The 22,160-nt window shown below is 41.0% G+C and overlaps 2 protein-coding genes across 10 annotated transcripts in view; one reads left to right on the forward strand and one right to left on the reverse strand.

Annotated features, from left to right (window-relative positions):
• The window catches only part of LOC147247275 (voltage-gated delayed rectifier potassium channel KCNH1-like), a 43,324-nt gene extending 41,142 nt beyond the window's left edge, over positions 1–2,182 (forward strand). For all 8 annotated transcript variants that reach the window (XM_086179647.1, XM_086179650.1, XM_086179649.1 and 5 more), the window contains one exon: positions 203–2,182. In XM_086179647.1, the coding sequence (XP_086035773.1) occupies positions 203–1,066 (864 nt within the window). In that variant the 3' untranslated portion in view covers positions 1,067–2,182. The remainder of the gene's footprint in view (positions 1–202) is intronic.
• Positions 2,183–4,834: 2,652 nt separating this feature from the next.
• On the reverse strand, positions 4,835–21,629 carry hhat (hedgehog acyltransferase). 2 transcript variants are annotated; one of them, XM_086179676.1, is made up of 12 exons: positions 21,398–21,629; positions 20,335–20,472; positions 20,178–20,242; positions 19,929–20,042; positions 19,654–19,848; positions 18,504–18,716; positions 18,038–18,215; positions 16,957–17,107; positions 15,201–15,236; positions 11,820–12,021; positions 11,308–11,452; positions 4,835–7,136 (listed from the first exon to the last, which is right to left on the reverse strand). In XM_086179676.1, the coding sequence occupies exons 2-12, from the start codon at positions 20,453–20,455 to the stop codon at positions 7,051–7,053; spliced, it is 1,506 nt and encodes a 501-aa protein (XP_086035802.1). In that variant the 5' UTR covers positions 20,456–20,472; positions 21,398–21,629; the 3' UTR covers positions 4,835–7,050. The 2 variants fall into 2 exon arrangements, with proteins under 2 accessions (XP_086035802.1, XP_086035800.1); XM_086179674.1 differs by having other exon boundaries at positions 20,335–20,483.
• Positions 21,630–22,160: the final 531 nt, after the last annotated feature.

A 22,160-nucleotide genomic window follows, 5' to 3' on the forward strand; every position in this document is an offset into this window, starting at 1 on the left:
TTATTTTCGTCTGGTGGAGCTAGAAATATGAATGGGTTCCAATCTTGGGGAGGGAAAAGAGAAAAAAACAGAGAAGAGTCAACATTATGAGCAGACATTTTAATGACTTTGGTACACTCGTGAATTATTACAAATTACCAAAGCTCGCAAATACATACATCAACACATATGTATAATATCAGAAGTTTATTTTCTCTTTCAGATGGTCTTCCGAAAGATCAGTGATGTGAAACGAGAGGAAGAGGAGCGACAGAGACGGAAAAATGAAGCCCCCCTCAACTTGCCACCCGATCATCCGGTGCGGAAACTCTTCCAGCGCTTTCGCCAGCAGAGGGAAGCCCGCACAGCGACGGAGAAAACGTCACCCGACGAACACGACATAGAAAAGGGCCGCATGTACGTGGACATCCCCATCGCCCAAACAGCCATGACCACCACCAGCATTGTCACTGTGACAGAGAGCCCAGCAACACCCTCATCTTCAACCCCTTCATCTTCAACGCCTCCCAGCTGCGCCGCTTCTGACAAGGCGAAGCTGACGGTGCCGTCCTCCCTGGTGGGGTGTCAGCCTGCTGAACCAGTCAAGGTCAAAGGCTGGGGTCGCTTCAAAGAGGCCATTGTCAAAGCCGACAACTGGAACACAGTGTCCAAGGCAGAATCCATGGAAACTCTGCCTGAACGGACCAAGGTACATGAGTCGCAGACGTCTCTGAAGAAGACAGACTCGTGTGACAGCGGCATCACCAAAAGTGACCTGCGCCTCGACAAAGTCAGTGACTTCCGCTTGACGCCGCAGGATCGAAGTCCTGTCCAGCCTCCGGAGGCCAGGCACTCTTTCTACCCCATCCCAGAGCAAACGCTGCAGGCTTCACTTCAGGAACTCAAGCTGGAGCTCAAGGATGATCTCAAGAACCTGAATATTCGAATGTCCGGGCTGGAGGCGCAACTCAAAGAAGCACTTCAGCTCCTCCGAGCGAGGAAGTCAGCTGCAGGCTCTCCACAGCATCTCTTTGACATTTCTAGACCTGCTTCACCAGACCTCGATAAAGAAGACATCTTCTCTTGAAAGATGGAGGAATAATCAGGCGACACTTTACTATGAACTCAGCTGGAATCCAGGAATATCCAGTTTACGGATATTGGATAGCTGAAGCTGCACTGGCAGCAGCATTTAGAGGAGGCAACGGTGAGGTCCAGAGGACTCACGGCCTTCCTGGGTGCCGGTTAGCACGTTCGGGGTTAGTAACACTTAACATCCGGAGGTTACCTGACAGCTGTATGTTTGTATATACAAAAGTTTGGATTATTTTTCCAGTGCACTATGATGGAAAAAAATAGCTGTTACGATCTCAAATCAAAAAAATCTGTGGCACTGAAACAGATTTGGGGAGAATGAACACAAGAATATAGTCGTACGTCTGATGGAGAGCTTCCCTAGAAGCAGCATGACCCAGCGGTTTGTTACTGAGTCCTTTGTATACCATTGTTTGCATGTGGCATAAAGGAGACGTGTCCCTCGAGTTGCAGATGGCGCATATTTGAGAAATGGTCATTATTTCACAGTGGTGATGACAAAGGATGGCGCCAGATGTTGAAACGGAGTAATTGATAAACTCTCTTTTATATCAGCCACGAGGATTATTAACAGATAACGGTGGACAAGCGGGAGCAGCTGATTCTCCAGGACATTATTCAGCAGATGTGACCGTCACAACGGCTGCATGTGCTTGATGAGAAACGGAGCTGCGCACTAACTGGTGTGACAAGTGATTCCCGAGTATCTGTCAGTCTCATCTACAACCACGTACACGATATATACATTGCATGAAAGCCATGACTATTCAGCTGTTGGAGACTGATGATACCCTATTTTAAAAACTCACGGTCTGGAATGTCCTTGCGTAATATTTCCATGATAAAACCTAATTTTCTGCAGAATCCAAACAAAGGTTCAGAGTGTGCAGGCAAAGGGTCGGGAGATTCTTTAAAAAAGACAGACGAGGACTGAGGTTACTTTTTGAACCCCTTGTAGAGACGATGAATGCCTCTTAATGGCTTCCAAAGAACACTTTTTCTGTTTGTCATGCTAGTTTACGTGCATGATTTAATGTAAAAAAAAAACACAGGATGAATTTAAGTTTGATTAATTTGGGGCAAATAGCCACAATGTGAAATTTTAATAGGGGCGGGGGGGGGGGGGGGGCACATGTTTGCAGGGCAGGAGTCTCTTTAAGGAACGTAATTCCAGGCAATATTAAGTTACGTCCTTGCAACTTTCGCAGGATCCCAAGATGGCGCAATCAGGAAAGGGGAATTGATTGCAACTGGAGGACAATAGGGACGATTTTCACTCCGGTGAAATCATTATGAAGTTCATTTTACTTTGCCAGAAATGTTCAATTTCCTGTCAGTGTTACGGAAGCTAAGAGTGGCTCGTTATTATTTTCTAAAAGTCGTTATCTTGAGATTACAGTTCAGTTCCAGCATGTCAGACACTTCAGTTTGTTTTCTGATGATAATCTGAATTTGAGCTGTTTTAGAGAATATGGCTGATACCTTATGAGCTAGAGAACTGGTGTGTGTCAAGCTGGTAGCTCAAGAAAAGGCACTTAATTATTGCGTTGCCCCAAAATAATGACAAAGTAATAACAAGCAAGTCGTTTCCAGCCTCCATACGATATGTTGATTACACAGAAATGCACAACACAGACTTTTTTACCTTTTTTTTTTTTTTTTTAAATTTCATCGACTTCATAAAATGTTCCTTTTTCTCTCACAAATTTCTCTGTCATTATTTAAAATATATATCAGAATCCAGGCAGTCAAAAGAAATAAAATACACTTTAGAAACAAGAGAACTAGCGGTGTGTGTTGAATTTCGTGAAAAAAATTACATTCACAGAAATGAAAAGAAATACAACAACGTGTAAAACACCAAACTGAAACTGTAGTTATGTCATTTGGCTCATTTCTAAAGGCGTAGTCTGACTGAAGGAGGATTGTTCTTAAATCTCACTGATAAATCAAAGTTAATCTGTGAACGCTGTCGAGTGTTTTGGAAATAAAACAGCAAAGAGGCGTCAGTGCTGATGACAAAAGGAAGCGAGGTGGGGAGCGGGAGAGAGGAATCGTGCTTTAGAGCTGTTTTATGGTGATTGAAGTTATTTTTCATTCAGCACAGAACCCTGATGAATACACACACACACACACACACACACACACACACACACACAAAAGCCAGGAGTTCTGGCATCGAGCAATAATTATTCACATGTTCTGATGGAATGATGAGCTAAAACACGTTCCTCTTGAAATCCATGAATAATGGAGTTAAGTCGCATTTATGTTGTTTTTTTAAACAATCAAACTACAGTTGTACAGATTAATGACCGTATGCAGATTGTGGAATAACAAAAGGATCTCCTGCAGTCATATATTAACACTTGTCATACTTGTTTTTGATAAAAGTTTTGGGTTTTTTGGTGCGTGGACCAGAGCTCCAGTGCTCTACTTGAAAGTAGCGGATTCTAAATGGTAAAAAAATATATGTATATTCATATGGATAATTTATGTTCTTTGCATGGCTTTTATCAAGCTTTGAGGGACACTGCAGGGAGGGAAAAGACGCTGAGGTTTCCTCCCACACGCTCTCTAGACCTTATTTCCATCAAAAATTCAGCTCACTATAAATAAAGAGATGGGGCTCTCGTCTGAAGTCAGACGGCCGACGTTTGTGGGTTTTTATGGGTGCATTTTTACGAAGAATTTCAATCTCAGAAAGGCAAACGAGCCAAACTCTTCTATACCCCAGATAAAGCTCATAAAACTGCTGCTCACACACGAGTTCAGAAACCAGAGCTGACGGCGTTAATGTGGCTCTTTGTCTCAGGACCGACAAATAACACCAGAGTGCGAGGAACTTCTTCATCTCAGCACTGAAGTTGACACAGAAACTCTGGAGAGAAGTTCCAATGAAATCAAGTGATGTACTGTAATTACCTCTAAATTAGATGTTCTCAATTTTCAGGGCTTAAGATGTTAAAAGCATACTTGTAAAAGTCGTGCAGTCAATTCATGCATGAAGAAGCAGGTTACAGGTTTTAACCCTTTGAATACCTGAACTTAAGTCCAAACTGGTGACAGAAGGCTGAGAAGAAATAATGACAAATGTCTCCCAAGACTTTTTTTTTAACTGCAAATTCAAAAGTATTAAAAATTGATCAAGGGCAACAATTTACAGTCACTCGAGATGTAACACTCCTTTTGCAAGAAAGCGTTCAAAGTTAGTCAACGCAACAGGTTATTCCTAAAAACAATTCTTAATATGTTACAGGCACGTTGGAGTATTTTAATCTTAACCACAATAACCTACTGTTTCATTTCAACAATGACACAGAAGAGTGACAATCCATGAGGAGAGGAAGTGGTTAAGTTCATAAATTAGACTATTAGTTTCTCCCGCAACATGATCCAGATGTGGTCACAGATACTCATGATGGAGTTCAAAGACTTTACTCCACTTAATAACACTCTCAAACAGCAAGCACTGTGTCAGGCACGTGGATGGCACTTTTAAGGGGACTTTCACTCATGCATATCTCAACAGCCTCCTTTTTTTTTTTGTTTTTTTGTACAACCATCATAAATATAACGGCACTAAAATGTGAGATAAAAGCGCTTCTGAGACAAGATCCCTGAGAGCAATATTCAGTCCTGTAATATTTATAAACCGAGGTCCTGGCAGTAAAAAAAAAAAAAAAAAATATATATATATATATATATATACACACACACACACACACACACACACATATATATATATATATATATATATATATATATATATATATATATATAAATCCAATGAAAAAGATTCTTACCATGTAATCAAATTATATTATTCAGTCATTGATTTAGTTTGATGGCTACAGAGAAGCATGCAACACTGTGCCTTCATGCCGGCCCGTATTCTGAGTGCTCGATCAAAGCAGCGGTAATAGATATCTAATTTATTGTTGCTTCTTTAAAATGGTTTATGTAAGATGCACCTGCCTCTATGTTCACACGTGTAATGTGACCAGAAATGTGACGATATTTCAAGCACAATGAGAGCTCTTTGTCATGAACTGAGACGTACTGTACTATTCATAATAAATATTTTATACATATTGTATCCTGGTTGTTCTCTTCAGGCAGTGCCTGGCGAACGCAGCCTTGTCTGTTCAGCTCGGCCGCCTCGGATTTCTAACAAGCTCAGCAGGTGTATTCTCCCGCTGATCGTCTTACTTCAGATAAACCTCGCAGTTTTGTGCTCATTTAAGAGGATTCTTTACTGACCTTCTCACTCACACTGATCCGACTTAGTGTCACTGTGAGATAATCCTGACAACAGGAGTCAGTGGAAACTCTGGAAGTTTAAACAATGGGCCAAGAGTATTTTTATTATTTGCAGACAAAATCGTCGCGATCATGACTGTTAGTTTGACATTAAGCAAGTTTTAAAATGGTATTTCACCCAAAAAGTGCTTTTAGTCTCTAAGTACTAACAAGTAGGTGCCACGAAGAAGTCTTTTTCTTGCTGCTTTATGTCTTTGTGACTCTACAATGCAGACATTGTCAGCCACGTATCTTTAGCTTGAAGCTAATGGTGACTTGAGGGTCTATAAAAGGACATTTCAGCTGTGTGTCGTCTGTTACACACATAGTCCAAATCTTCTGTTTATGCTCATTATCCACAAATGCTTTGGTTTGATAAGAAACAAAGTCTAACAATTCCACTTCCGCTCCCATTAGCGCAGAGCTAGCATATTCAGTTGAACCAGCTCACTAGCTTGCGTACTAGTAGCTCGTGTTCGTCCACGCTCTCTCATGGTAGCACCAAATTATAAGTGCTACTAGTTACTTTGTAAATCAAAGTATTTGGCTGGATGAAGAAGATGTAGGTTACACAGGATGAAGTGTCATCCAGAGGGTTTTTTTTTTTTGTTTGCCATCAGTTACCATTAACTTCATGCTAAATAAATGTGGCTGGCTCTTTCTGCATTCTGGGGTTACAAAGAAGTGATGCAGAAGGAAAAAAAACATGTTCACAAGCTCAGTACAACTTTTTACGAGTACTTAAAAGGCAAAATGCACTTTCTGGTTAAAGTATCACTTCAAATATACACACTAGTGCACGTGAGCCGGCCACTTGAGAAACCCCTTCAGTCAGAACTGTTTTTCTTTTTCTTGTGTGCTCTCCAAGTGCCCTCTAGTTTAAAATAGCTTGTCTGATGGACAGTAATAATCATGCAAACCTGACGATATGTTGGTTTTGGTAACTTTAATCTGCATTTATTTGTTTAAAACATGTAAATCAGTTGAGTCATTTGAAAGTTGACGTTTGGGAGTTTTGTGGGTTGTTGTTGTTTTTGTTTTTTGGGTTTTTTTTTTTTTATGCCACATCTGCAAAATGTGTTTAAATAACAAATTGCACATTATGTATCTCAAAAACAATTTCCCTCTTCATTCCGTTTAACAGATGTCACCCAGTGAAAGTCCCTTCAGATATCTACGGCGATACATCTACTGATATGAGAGTCACTTTACTTCACCCAAATTACATCTGGAGGGAAAATAATGGCGGTGATTAGGTTCACGCTGGGTTCCTCAGTATTCTGTGTCTACCTCTGGATCCAAAGTGATTTTCTGGTGAGCCACAGACGGCTGTAAATAGGAGATGAGCATTTCTCCAGATTACTGCATCGCTGAGCAATTCCTTATCAGAATAACCGAGACAGATTCTGGGGATTTCTTTAAAGTTTCTTAGAATCACAGCGATTCAGTTTATTGGGTAGATGATGTAAGTGAAGGAGTGAAGCGTGAGTTGCAGTCATAGATTACAGATGGATTACAGCAGGTTTGGAGCTACTCAGCTTCACCTCAGCCAGGTTTTGGTGGTTCTATGGCTATGATCCAGGTCTGCCACAGAGACTCTGGCCACTGTACCCAGCAGGCCGCTCTGGTTTTCTGGTATCCAACGTTTGCACTGTGATGCAAAGTCAAGGTGACTCACGGTGGGTGGGAATTCCACTCAAGCCCAATCTGAGCAAAGCAGTACAGGAAAGCCAGCATAGGTGGAGCCACGGTTGACCAGCCTGGAAGAGGAAAGCAAACGATTCAGATCAGGTGTTTATAGAACAAATCCACCTTTGTATTGAATTCTCTGCGGATTCGTTCCCCTGGCACAGTTTCCTCACATAAATACTGACTGATTTAATAAAACTCAGCTTCTACCAGGGCCAGAACAAGACTTTAGCTCAGAAAAGATCTCCAGTTCTCATATTACTACACTGGCTACTATTATCTGACAGGATCAAATCTCAATTATTTGAATGGCTTAGATCCGAAACGCTTATCCAATCCCCTGACCCAGAACAAACACCGTAGACCTCTCAGGTCGGCTGGGTCAGGACTAGCGGTTGTTCCCAGGGTTCCAACCTAAATTGGTGAGGCTGCTTTCGTCACAATTTCGCCAGAACGAGATGATCTGAGTTGAGTTACAGAGCCGAGACGTACTTTTGGAGCCAAAGTCAAGATGATCGAGCTTTGTTTTCTTTCATCATTTCCTAATTACTTGCCCATGTTTGAATTTCTTCATTGTTGATCCTCAGCTGTCAGTTTATTTGTGAGCATATCTTCAAATGAAAGGGATGGATTTAGATGAAATGTGGTGGAAAGACAGTTAGGTTGGTTACTACACGAACTTGTGGATGTGATCTGGATCACACACTAGATTCTACAACCTGAATCCTCGGGTATTGATGGGATTTGCGTCGTTTTTCCGGACGTGCCGCAGATACATTTTGATCAAATTCCTCGAGTTCAGGTGATACGGTTGGAATGAGGTTTTCGGCTTGCAGGATTTATTTTGATGATACTCTGGATATGTAACTCACAAGACCTGTTTTTCAATATCTCTGAAAACTTGGAGAATATCCTGCTGTTAATGTTTGAGAGTTAAGAAAATTTATGAACACCTTTTTGATGCGTATCCACGGTATCCGTGTCACCTCCTTGGCAGGGCTGTGTACCCTCAAAGTGCTCTAATCATTTTATGGTTTTCTCTTTAATGCTTTTGCTCCCCATGTCCTTGCTCCTTTTACTGTATACTTGTGACTGGTGAAGCACTTTGATTGCTTTGTGCCGGAAATGTGCTTTATAAATTAACCCGCCTTGTCCGAGAAAGGCCAGAGAGAAAGACGGTGCCAATTTGTTGATGTACTGAGCTGCCGTATTACGGTTGTTCAGTTTTTCTATTTATAGCTGAACCGGGATGAACAGGTAAGGGCAGCGGTCCGCAGCCCCTCCCTGACTGGCTTCTCTCCAGATTATCTCAGTAACCTGCACCTGCACCCACAATACTTCTCAATGGTCCATTCTTTTCTATTCATGTCAAAATCATAATAATTTACATCCACGCTGGCAGCTTCACGCTCAGCTGTGCTGCTGGCTCCCCGTTTGCAGAGGAGGGAGCGCGACGGGAACTAAGAATAGAAAAAGACATTTTTAAAACAAAAACCCTCTCACGTTTATTGAGATCTGAAAAAAGAAAACTGAAAAATCTAACTGTTTCTCCTAAAAACTCAAAAGCCGGCAGAAATAATCAACGACGCCTGCAAAGACATTCTTTTTTTTTTCTTTTTTCTTGGCAGGTACATAATTCTCAAATATACCCTCAAAGTGAAATATTCCCAAACAAATCCTGTCAGAGAGTAGACAGAACGCTCGTATGAGCGAATGGTTTCATCAAATGTACTTTTTATGTTTGGAGCGATAAAGAATATTTCATTACAGCGACAGTAATTGCTTCCTCGTTTTACATTAATATTATGGGATGCTGCGTGTGTGATTCAAGTGTCGCACGAGGCCTTTTTATAAGCTGGTGTGTGACGCGCACACAAATTCAAAAAGACATCTCGACACACAAATTTGTTCTTTGTGCTTGAAACCTTTGAGAGGTCAAAGTGCAAATACGCTGCTGCAGCACCAGTGAAGAATGCTGACAAGCTCATTCAAACGTATTGATCCAAGAAAGACCCCCCCGACACACACACACGCTCACACACGCTCACACACGCACACAGCGGTTTATTAGTTTGACGTCATCGTATCTGCTATATCAATTAATGTTCTCTTGAAAGGAACACAATTATTCATTGGTCTGTTTAATGTTCTGTTAAAAAGGTTGAAGTTAGCAGCTGGCGGTGGCTTGTTAGGGACTCTACAGTCGTTTTAACGGTAAAAGCAAACCCAGATCCACAGTTGGGTTTCTGCCTCTTTTTTTTTGTGTGTGTGAATAATTCACAGTGGAAAGAGAATTTTCAAACACACAGTACCTTATTTTTAGCTTTCTCTTAACTTATTTATAGCAAGTGTATCGTACTGTGAGTATGAAAGGGGTCAGGAGTGCTAGAACCTCGCCAGGATACCACGGGTTGCGCTTTTTTTCTTCTTTTTTTTTTACTGTCACAAATGCAGTTTAATTGGTAACCAGGTTATGACCTTCACCAACACAGATGTGCTTTTACAACACCGTCTCAGGCTCCCAGCAAGGAGCTACACCGATACATTTTCAGTCCACTTGCAATGTCATTGAATACCTGTTACAGCATCTTAACCACCAAAGGCAGTGAAATGATGCTGTATAATTGTGGGGGAGGTATGATGAATTAATATCAGGGCCACTTTTTTCACATTTCTCCCAGATGTAAACATCAATAATTCATCGAGATATAATTAATTAAATGACCACAAACTGTATAAGTGGAGAAGAAGCGGTCAGATGGATGAACCGATGTTGAATTATTGATTGGTTCAAGTTGGTCCTGAATTCCTCGGTTAGCTGCTGGTCCAGAGTGAAACTCCACAAACACCGAAAAAAAGGTTCAAGGTCTTACTAAGACTGAGCTAAAGTCATGGCTTTAAGGAAAGTACATTTTTTGAAGACATTTCAAGTCATGTAGATATCTTGTGTCTAAAGCAAGTATAAATAAATCTTCAAATAATTATTTAAATCATGGAATGTTCACTCAAAGTGTGGGAAACCGCCACAAAAATGGAGCGAGATTCAGAGCTTATTTTTGCCTGCTAGAGAGACAATTTCTCAACATTTTTTTCATCAAATTCATACTTTGTATCCACGTGGCGGAGGGTGTGTGCTCTCTCAGTGCACCTTGAGTTTAATTTCTATGTTTGTTGCGTTCATATCACAACGGATGACTAAGAATTGAAATAAAAAGAGCTGGTGGAGATGCTCCAGTTAAAGGCTGCCCGGGGGTGACTGGCTGAGTCACCTCTCACCCACTTTAGCCTTTGTTGTCCTGCAGAGTGATGAATCGCGCTACCTTTCACTCACCTCACCAATGAAAGTGCAAACTATGTGAACTTTCAGCCTCCCTGTCTGAGCGTCCGGAGATATTAAAATCTGGTCCCCTCAAGGTTTAGTCACTGAGAACGGACGCTTGTAGTGACAAACCAGGTTAGATGTGTTTTCATCTCTCACCTCATTGTTCTGGTTTTCCAGCCTTTGCTATTTTGGTTCTCTCGCTCTCACTGCTCATCAACCTCATTTCCCACAGCAGCTAAAAAGACTGGAACAGACTGTAAACTCCCTGCCCAGCACCAAATGGCCCGCAGACAAACTTGGTAACGAGCAAATAGAAGAGCGTTTAGTGGCTAAGGAGACAGATATTCCCCTCAGCAGTTCCTGGAGAGCAAATGCAGCCCATACGAGAGTGAAAATTCCTCAATTCTTTATGGAGAACTGTCACTTGCATTCACAGAAAAAGTGTGTATTGTACTTTCAATAAACACAATAAATGGTATGATGATGTATCAGTATTAAGCCCAGGTCTCGGGGTGCAGCTTATCGTGTGTCGACAGGTTTTGAGATCTACTGCCATCTTGCTTTAGGTAGGAAATGAACCGCAAAATAGACGGGGATCAGTAGAGGGCCTGGCACAGCCAGCAGGCAGATGTTGCTCTATTTGGGAGACATGCAGATGCATAAATGACAAAATATTTACCCAGCTTCTACTTCAGATACTGACAAATATATACATGTATCGAACAGCAGCATTTCCAATCATTTTACTAACTGGAGGTAGATGGATTGTATCCTACAATACCAAAACATGTAATCTGTCAAATTAAAGGACCACAGGACTGAAACCCATCACTGGAGAGCAAATTCAGACATGCCAGCTGAAACAATCCCTCCAAAAATAAAAGGGACACAAATCCTATTGTTTGAGAAAGCAAATTTACCTTGAATGAAGACCCGCTTCCAGAAGATCCTGCCAACGTGCAGCCCCCCGAGGAACACCAGATTAGAGAGGATGAGCATGGCGGTGGAGAACGAGGAGAGAAGGGCAAAGCAACGCCTCTTCATTGCCGCAGAGAAATGCTGCTCCTGGGAAATCAGTAAATAAATAAACCGCTGTTGAACCATGGAAGATTGTGATTGTAAATCTGTGAAACACGAATAAACTGTCTTAACCTTACTTACTATTTTAAGAACATAAACCTTCTCCCAAGGCCACAGAGGCGAGAATATCCTGATACCTGGTGCTAAAGTGGTGGCACACACTCCCTTTACTCCCCTTCAAATTGGTTCAGCTGTACATGCCAATGAGATGTGACAGGATCTAAGCACTGTCATCCCCGGCTCTACCTACTGTAGCTTATTAGATCAGATTACATGACCTCTTTCTTTCTAGTGACAGATTTGATCACGAGCATTTTAATTAACACAATCAAGGGAGAGATTTCAAACTTACAAGAACAGAGCGAATGAAAGATAAACCGAAGAAAGCCTTCACTCCATTTTCCACCAGAACTCCCAGCCAGTTCATGAAGGCCCAGCATTGTAAGTAGTCATGGCCGCCGTGCCAAAGACAGACGAATCCGAACGCCAAGCTGGTCGATAACATTTTGTGGAGAACACCATGGCGAGACCCTCCCAGAGGCACATAGATGTATCTGGAGCATGAGGTGAAGTGATATGAGATTTAAAAAAAAAAGACTTTGATTGCAGTCAGAATTTAAGAAATGTTGTGAAACCCTAAGAGAAAAACCTGTAGTGTTTTTTTGTGTGTGTGTGCTAAAGCAAATGGTAAAATACGAACTGTAGAACAAAAAAGACCATTTAATAACTTCGTTGCGCTCCCAGACATGACCTAGATGTAATTTATGCAGATATAAAAGCGAGAGATGTTAAAATGGCACGAGTACGTCAAGTCAGAGGAGATGTCCTGCTGTGCTCATTGATTTTTAACCAAACACACGGCGTTCTGACGTCTGGAGCAGCGACAGAGGCGCTCCGGGAAATATCATTTCCACCAAACTATTATAAAAGCTGCAACTGGATTCGTGATCCTAAAGTTCTAATTCTATGACTCACATCAAAGACCCCGACACAGATTTAACTTCATTCGTGGGTGTTTGCATCACCTCAGCTGGGTGCGTGTGTTGTTTGCAGGTAAGATTTGATGTTCACGTTCCGGTTAGAGCCAAAGAGAATATCTGCCACAGCACTCCTCCAGTGATCGGAGCAACTGATTACTGTCATCACATTACAGTAACAAGTGGTGGATTGAGGCACCGCAGTTCATAATTCAGTAACCTGTTACTCATGTAACGAGGGTCTTACTGGATGACATCACTTCTTCAATCGTCTGCGTCACAGGCCACTAAGAATAATAATCAAACATTCAAAAGATTCGGAGACACAGGTTTTGTTCCAAGCCAGAAAAAAAAAACGGTCAACTTCTAAGAAAAAAGCTTTGTCCTGACATGCATGAATATTCAAGGATTATTTTTATACTTTGAACTGTCATTCAAGCAGAAGGTGATTTTGCAGAGAAAAGCGACAGGGATCTAATGAGCAGAGTAACGCATCACCAGTCTAACCAGTCCAGAGTAGCAATACAGGAGGGAAGAGCAGTACTGCTAAGACAAGTAAAAAAACAAAGACACTTTGTTGCTCCTCATCAGACTGATCGGCCCTCATCCACGATATTCATAAACACTTTGGGACTTTGTTTAACCCTCACTTTAGTCCTACAGGCAGGGAACAAAGCCTGATGGTTTGCATGTAACTCCCTGCCGCTGACATTTACTGTGCACCTCTTGTAACACTAAAGTTATTGACAGGCTGGGTGATTGCCAGCCACAAGAACTGCTCAATAGATGCCAGAAGCAAGGAGTTATAGATAGCCAGACTGCACCGAAGGCAAAAACGTCCTGCGGTGTGTAAGGACAATTCATGAACGCTGTTTTGCTTGTTGACTAAAGGCTCTCATTCAGCCATTCCGTTCACAAAACAAAGGCACCATTATCGTTTTAACACGGTTATTTTGTTTCCGTAATCGCAGGTAGTCAAAATTGTAATAGAAAATAAAATGCTATTAACTGCTCATCCCTCCCCTCTTCTGTGAATAATATCCTCAGTAAACAGTAACCAATGTGATGCATGTGGCAAAAAGTGCCTGAGATATTGTGAGAGCCTCCCAGAGGTGGGCCCGTATCGCAACTTGCCACATCACTCCTTCACAGCAAAGACACAAACATCCCACTCTGTCGAGTGTTGCCGAGCCGGGAACTAATTATCTCAGCTACCCTGTGGCTAATCAATGCTCCTGAAAGATGAGCCAGAATTTTCTGAGCCTTAAATAGAGTGGTCAGCTCTGCCATACTGGAGGACGAAAAAAAAAAACAAGATGGAGAGAGCAAGTGCCAGCAGAATACCTAAATATAGTTGCTGCCTGTTGGTCTATTTAAGCATTAATACCTGGGTTTTGCACCGTTTGACCGCTTGAAGGAGATTCCACAACAACAAGTGGCTTTATAGATGCTGGCCTGCATTACTTAAAAACTTAGGGTTAAATGTAGTTGCGCACCCAACTTGACCTTTGCCCCCTCCTCTTCATGTTGGGATTCATCCATCTCAGGATTGATGCTCTTTTTCATACATACTACAGCTGAAACATCTCAATCAAATAACTGTTAAGAGCTCTTTTGTTGGCTTGATAATTGTATGGAACCTGAGGCAGAGTGGCACACAGGCAGGCAGGGAGGCAGGCAGGCGACGCGTAATGGAATGGTGAAGAATGAGCCACTTAGCTGCCCAGGGAGACGCGGTGTCAGTGAGTCATGCGGAGCACATCATTTCACACCTACACATGCAGCCAGTGCTCTTCAGATCATTTCAACTAAATTTCACAACTACATTAAAACCTCTTTAAAAGCAATTTCACAAGGAGGAACATCGGGGGCCATTGTGCCATGGAGGTTGTTTTGCATCTGCGGTAGGATAATTGCAAGCGATTCCATTAAGCAGGCGAAAACAATTTCCAGTGGACACGGATTAAAATGGAAACTTTCATTTGCAATTTAAATTTTGAGATCTTTCGCAAATTAATTGGGGGCGATTTAACAGTCTGATAAGCTGTGATTCAGGTTTTTCTTCTGCTTTCTTTTTTTATATCAGTACATATACACGGTCATACATGACAGACAACAGAGGGAAAACACTAATTAGCAAACACTAACCGAGGCAAGGGAACATTTTCACGGTACATCGCAGTGTGCTGTCTGACAACCGTGTAGTGTTTCCTTAATATAGCAACCTGCATCTACCAAGCACACCATAAACCCCCAAAAGGCTGCATTCAGTCAAGTGTGCATCATTAAAAGTAGATAAACTAATAATCTGCATTGTCCAAAAGTACAAGTGAACAAATACAGAATGCTCCGATTCTATATGCACATATTAAACAAGGAGGCATTTCTCCAGGGTTCAGGAACTGTAACAAAACCGACGCACTGCTCACTAGCAACATGCAACCTCATAATCATGAGAAAGCCTACATGCAAATGCAACAGTTCCCTCGTCTATTATGGGGAAACGTGCAGGCGAGCGGCTGTAGAAGGGCAGCATATTTAGAATGCAGTTTCCGCTGTGAGAAGTTTAATTAGCCACGTAGAAGTGCAATAAATAAGCTCGAGTAGAGCTAAAAAGGTGACATGTGGCTAAACAAATACACAGACGAGTAGAAAAAGGGATTAAAATAGATATAGAAAAACTATTATTTTATTTTGGAGAAATTGAAGCAGCATTCACATTTGAATCCGTCCACAGTTCATGAAGTGTCTCTTACCTGATGAGCCATCGATACAAGCCTTTATCAAAATGCCTAAGAGGGGAAAGAAGGATATTTGAGTCACATTTACATATTAATATGGACCTGAGTAAGAAACACCTGAGTCCCAGGCATCATGAGAAGTATACATGCTACATGCGTGTTTGTGTGCAAGCTGTTTTTCATTAACAAGATTAAAAGAGATGTTTTGTTAAGGTTTTATTCTTCCCTCCGGCGCTGCCTATAAACCGAAGCAGTTTTGTCAATGATGTCTTGCAGACAGCTTTATGCATTCCATCAATGTTGTTGTCAAGACTGGCCAACTCAGCACATACACACAGACACACACACACGCACACACACGCACACACGCACACACACACACACACACACACACACACACACACACACACACACACACACACACACACAGGGGATTGGAGTGGTCAGCACATTGGTCCATCTTGTCTATAGCTGTTTTACTGCAGACGTGAACATGTAGCCGTCCACCTCATCTCATGTGCTCTACTTTAATTAAAAAAGCATCATCTTCGCTCGCAAAATATTAAACCATCAGTTTACCCCTCGTGAACAGTAATACCATGAAGTAACATTCATACAGTATACTGCATCTGGGTTTTTTGGAGGTATACATATGTAAAATATATCACATTATTCTATGTGATGCAGCATATCAGCAAGAAATACTTTTATATGTCTAACTGTGCATGCTGGAGGAGGCTGTTAAAGAAACAAGTGCTTGGCTCTAATTTCCAGCAGGTTTTTCTGAAACGTTCACCCAAGCCCTGGAGACTTGGACTTGATCTGCTTATATGGTCGTCTTGCTGATTAAGGCGCTTCATCAACACACAGCAGGTGTTGCTTAACTGAAGCGATGGCGACCCCTTCAGTATAACCCCAGCACGGCTCCTGATGTGATTTTTCTTTTTTTTTTTTAAACAAAAAAAAAACATCATTGATATTTCATTGTCTTTTTATCCAAATGTTTAATGAGAAATGCGTGACTGAAATAATTGAATTGCGTTATTTATATCGTTTACATTGATCTAATCCTGACTCAAGGATTGCTGCTGTTGTGCACATTTTAAAAGACACTGAACCTGAAAGAATTTGAGTGAAAACACTGAACATATGTCATCTTAATCAAAAGAAAAATGAATTTGCTACATCACATATAACTATCAAAGTACTGTTTGTTTTTTTAGTGATAAGCTCCAATAGCTGTTAGAAAACTAATCAGTCAGTGTCAAGACATGGGAGGGAAATAATCTACCTTTTCTTTAGAAAATCAAAATGAAACAAGGTTTTCTTCGCTGTTGAGAAGGAAAAGTTTAGATACAAATTTTGGGGGAATTACGGCCAAGTTTAACGGAGTGCGCGTTACAGGCTCAAGTTCTACCTGACAAAGAGGAAAGATTTGGCCTCCAAATGCAGGATCAGTCCCAGACAGGTAACCACTGCAGCGCGAGTCTGAGGGATGAATATAGAGTAATGCTGCTGGTGTGGAGGTGACCTATTGTTCTGATTGCCAGTAATGGCTGAAGACGAGACAATTCATTGTGGCCAATCTAAATCTGATTGCAAGAGTGCAGTGAGCACTCAACGCACTTGACATCAAATGTAGCCGTTGTTCAAGGATCTGAGGGATGCTACTGTAGCTATTACTGCTGCAGAAGTGTTTAGGAATGCTGATATACCTGCGTTTACTAAAGATCAGAGGTGTTAAAGACTTGGTTCCTGCACGTGATCTTACCTCCACATCCCCGAGAAACTGTACATGATGCTGACGCAACGGGGAAGACTCGGGGGAGCTAGATTATCCAGCGTAGCCAGCATGGATGGCAAGCCAAACAGGACCAAATACTTCACATAGAAGAACTGGACAAGGGCCAGAGCCAGACCGCCTGTCACAATGGAGGAGAAGGTGTTCAAGCTAAAACTTGTTATATTTATGTGATGTTATTTTTGTAGCTCTACCATTTACAGCTAAGACTATGAGCCCATGTTTTAACTTGGTAATACTGCTATCAGCAGCACACATTAAAAAGGAGACACAGCCTTAGTGGTTCTAAAATCCAAGAGAACAAAGATCAGTTCAAAGAACAGAAGGTCATTTGCTGCAATCATGAATAAGTAATGTAACTATGCTGATCTTTATGTGTGTATATGCATGATATCATTAGCCAACAGAGATTCTCAACAGTTCTAATCAAAGATACAGCACAGACACAGAGATACAGGCTGCAAAATGTGATCTAATTAAAACCTAAATATGTGTAAATATGTAAAACTAATTTTTTGAAAGAAAAGGTCGCAAAATGACTCCAAGTATCAACAAATCGACAATAAAGCTAAAAATGTGACTTCCAAATTTGAGGAGCATTACATTTTTTGGATGTGGCACTGGCAATATGACATCATCAGATCCAGATCGGGTTCCAGATCAGTTCCAAAATCCACTGAATCTCATTTCTTGCTGCACAGCCAAGCCGAAAACATCGTAAAGGTCAAAGTGAATTTATCTTATCTCAAGGAAAACAAAAGGCAGAGAAAAAGGCAGTTGTCTCAAAATAATTGATTAATTACCTTAACTCAAGACTTGTGTTTCCTTGAGATAACCCAATTATTATCCTGTGATCTCTAGATTACGGAAGTCAAAAAAGAAAGACGGTCACTCGGCTCCCATCGGCGTTTCTTATCAGGACTTCTGGATCCAGTGATTCTGGGAGTTTACCCGTTCTTCATTCTTTTGTCAAACAAGTCAAATGTGGTGTCTGAGGTGGCAGTGATTCATAAAAGCACACAGAAGCCAAAAGGTACATAGAGAGACTCACCCAAGGCCCACGGAGGTAGAATTTCTAGGTAAGTCTCATTAGACTGGATGCAGTGCATGTACATGACATGGATCATGTATTCTGCAGTGCACCACCACAGTATGATCCGTGCTGATCTGAGCACCAAGTAACGGAAAACAGATTCATCCCTGCCGCCATCGCCAGCTGGTTTCTGCATCTGCAGTGAGAGGAACCGTGTGGTTAAAGGTCGCCGGTAAATCTTTAGGAACAAAAGTACGACAGCTATAATTGCATTGAAAGATCTATCTATTCAAGGATGAGTCCAGAAAAAAATGTTCCTACGATTCTGCAAAAATGAAAAATTTATGTGAGTCTTTGAAAAGTTGACATGGTATCACTTGATCTTCAGAGTAGCAATTAGCCTCCACCTCCTCCCAGCCAAAGAACAGGATGCAGCTTTACATTAGATGACAGTTGTGGAGGAGAGCTTTCTTGGCTCTCTTACCTGACTGATGTAGTCTTTGTACATGATAATGGGTCCATTGTAGAAAAATGGATGATAGAATGTGTATGAAAACAACCAGCAGAGCTGCATGACGCCACAGTGGTTTAAAGGGCACCAGCAATTTTCCAGGCTGAAGCTAATGAAGCGAAGACCGCAGACAGCAACACTGTAGAGCAGCAGATAGTACTCCTCCTCGGCCGCATACCAGCTCCTCTGTGGGATTCAGCGGGAAGGACAGTTATTCTTTTAGTAATCAACATCATTTGGATGACCATTTAACATCATAGAATTATCACATAATTATGCCAACTTTCGGAGAATCAAAGCATATCAAGACTCATTGGAGGTTTTCTGTTGGCTTGAACCCCATCACCTTCACTCGCAGTTCAGAAGTTTTATAATTGCATATAAGCAGATTTGCCTCACGTTCAAGAAATGAAATGTTTGATAAATATGGTTTCAATAACTTCGCTGAGATGCTGCCTTATTATAGACACACAGATGAATGGAGCTCTGTGGCTGTGGGCATATTGTGCCCTCTTGTGTTCATTTAAAGGAACTGAACATCTATTTCTGAAGAATTTTATTGAAAAGGAACTACGGGAATCAGATACGGGGCGGCACAGTGGTGCAGTGGTCAGCACTGTTGTGTCACAGCAAGAAGGTTGAGGGTTCAAGTCCCAGCTCCAGCACGGGATCTTTCTGTGTGGAGTCTGCATGTTCTCCCTGTGCCTGCGTGGGTTCTCTCTGGTACTCCGGCTTCCTCCCACAGTCCAAAGACATCAAGAGGGGACGAGGATGATTGATACTCTAAATTGACTGTAGGTGTGACTGTGAGTGTGAATGGTTGTCTGTCTGTATGTTTTGGCCCTGTGATGGACTGGTGACCTGTCCAGGGGGAACCCTGACTCTTGCTCAAGGGCTGCTGGGATAGGCTCCACCCCCGTGACCCTTAACAGGATAAGTTGTAGAAAATGGATGGATGGCTGGAATCAGATTGGATTCAAAGTCCTGACCAAGCAAACCAAGTAAAATACTTTGGCATCAATTTTGGATATAATCAAATATAAAATTAAACAATATAAACTGTGGCAATGCGTATTTTACTTATAACTTGAAAAATTAATTTTACATGTCTGATACAACCTACCTGGATCTCTTGAAGCGGTTGGATGTGAAGGGTGCAGAGCAGAAACAGGTTACAGGCCCATGACAGAGTCGGCTTTCGTAGTTTAGCCACTAAGAAAACCAAGCCCAAATGTAGGAGCAGCACACCAACACCTTTAATCCCCAACAAACTGCTGGCTGCTAAGAATCCATATATGGAGAGCGCCAGTACCCTAAGCTGGAGGGGGAAAATGCAGTGGATCAAAACTTTTCTCACCTCATAGCAATCCTGCATATAGAGTTGCAGCTGATTCTCACCTTGGGATAAAAGATGCAGGTCAATCTGGATATCACACCATGCCCAGCCAGAGTCCACAATAGAGACTTTTTAGCCCATTCAGTCCAGAAACTCCACTCAAAATCTGAGAGATCCTGACAAAAATATGAGACTATAACATTGTCCTTCAAGACACGTTTGAAAATGTCTGTTGAAAAGGAGCTCTGGAGGCAGAAATGTGTCAACTGAGGAATTAAAAAAATCAACAACTACTGATCAAAACTACTTACTCTTTTAAAACCACGAAGAAGGCCTTTTTCAAGGTGAAACTGTCTGTGTAATCCTGCCTCGTGGTCTGGGGAACAAAACATTAAATGGCAGAATTATTCCAGAGCATCTTCTCCCATCACTTCATTTGACGTGCTGACATTTCTTCGTCTACCATACCTTTGGAGAATCTGTGTAGCTCATAAAAAGAATACAGATGAGAGCCAAAAGAGAGTCCCCAGTACATAAAGATCTCTGTCCATGGTAGGGGGGCCAGCAGGGTCTTTGACTTAGTTGTCATCAGGCCAAATCAGTGCACTAAGATGCACCTCAAACAAAATGAGTGAGACATGTAAACACTAGGGAGACACGATTATATCAGCATATCATGGTTATCTGACAATGTCGATCATTTAAAAATAAACTGGTGTTTCAAGATGGCATATATATATATGTATGCGCTCAGGTTTGCATGTCTCTTCTTTGCTCATCATTAATTTATGGCTTTTCCAAAATTTTTTGAAATCATATATTTTAATTCCTTATTTTCGCAATGTTTTTTTTTGAAGCATGAACAAAATGTTAATATCATAAACCCTTGCTGTTATGGCGATTATGATATCAACATCAGAAAATATCTTCAGTTGACCAAATCCTGAAAAAAATTGAATCAGATATCAGAAAAAAAAAAAAATCAGATATCATACATCTCTGGAACACACATTTGATTACTTGGTTGATATTTGAAATGTTTCAACATAATTTTGAGTTGCTTAAATATTGATTAATTACAATAATATGAGATAATTAAATTGCTTAATTTTTAAAACATTAAAAAACACACTAGTTTGTAGCTTCTTCCTGAAGGATAATGGGGGGGCAGAATTTTTTTTTTTAAAAAGGGTGAATAAAATAAAACTACATGAATCTTAAAAGGAATGTTTCCTGTCAGTCAAACATCAGAACACCAGGGATTGATTCATCCTTTAAAATGATGGTAGGTGCTCCAACAACTTCACCATCATACTCCCCGAATCATAGACCGAGCAACGTGTATAAATGTCAAATGCAAAATATATCAGTATTTAATTACGGGACCACTTAAACCATGACGCTGAGTGTGTTTTCGTACTGATTTGGCAATTTCATCCCCATGTTGTTAGGCTTCCTGAACACTTCCGGCATGCAACAGCAGCCAGCTAACGTTAGCTAAGCTAAATTATACATTCGCATGGTATCTCACCTAATAATGCTGGGCCTCTGTCCGTTGTGTTGGCGTTGACTTCAGTTTACAAATATGATGATTTCATTTCATCAAGATTTGAATTTCGTTTCATAGACATGACATACTGCTGCATGTAAACACAAGTATCTACTTCATTGTGTCATTCATGACCACTTGTTGAGCGACAGCGCCCCCAGCTGTGGGGGATGTCTCATCGTCTCCCAATACCAGGTGAAAATTTCTTCTTCTTCTTCTTCTTCTTCTTCTTCTTCTTCTTCTTCTTCTTCTTCTTCTTCTTCTTCTTCTTCTTCTTCTTCTTCTTCTTCTTCTTCTTCTTCTTCTTCTTCTTCTTCTTCTTCCTTCTTTTTCTTCTTCGTCTTCTTCTTCTTCTTCTTCGGTCTAATCACTGACAGGTGAGAACAGTTTGGTATGCTTACACAAATTTTCACTCACCGTTACCTTTTGTTGTAATATTACGTCACTTTAATTATGCTTTTGTTTCTCATAATGATAACACAGTTATTTGACTATGTTTTTTTTTTTTTTTTTAGATTAAGTTCTTTATTTATTTGTTAGAAACAAATCTTGTGGTCACTTTTATTCCAAAAAGTTGCGCACTGAATAAATTAGCCAAAAAGGTCAGCGTTTATTAGATAGTTAATAAAACTAGCTTCACTTAAACCAGCTACATTTTCAAATCACAAATGAAAAATATAGCAATGAACAAAAATGTATCTCCATGTAATAATTTTCTGAGAAAACTATTTTTTACTTTTGATAT

The sequence above is a fragment of the Aulostomus chinensis genome, chromosome 16 (genome assembly GCF_037954235.1).
Source record: "Aulostomus chinensis isolate RoL2024-O1b breed Wild chromosome 16, RoL_Achi_v1.0, whole genome shotgun sequence".
Taxonomy (NCBI): Eukaryota; Metazoa; Chordata; class Actinopteri; order Syngnathiformes; family Aulostomidae; genus Aulostomus; species Aulostomus chinensis.

Bases quoted from the DNA above. Each gene is read 5' to 3' on its own strand.
- hhat (XM_086179676.1), bottom strand. From the start codon at position 20,455: ATGACAACTAAGTCAAAGACCCTGCTGGCCCCCCTACCATGGACAGAG. The intron at 15,237-16,956 runs GTAAGATCACGT...TTCCCCTCTTAG, and splicing joins AGTTTCTCGGGGATGTGGAG to GCATTTTGATAAAGGCTTGT. The intron at 7,137-11,307 runs GTAAATTTGCTT...TTCCTCTTCCAG, and splicing joins GAAGCGGGTCTTCATTCAAG to GCTGGTCAACCGTGGCTCCA.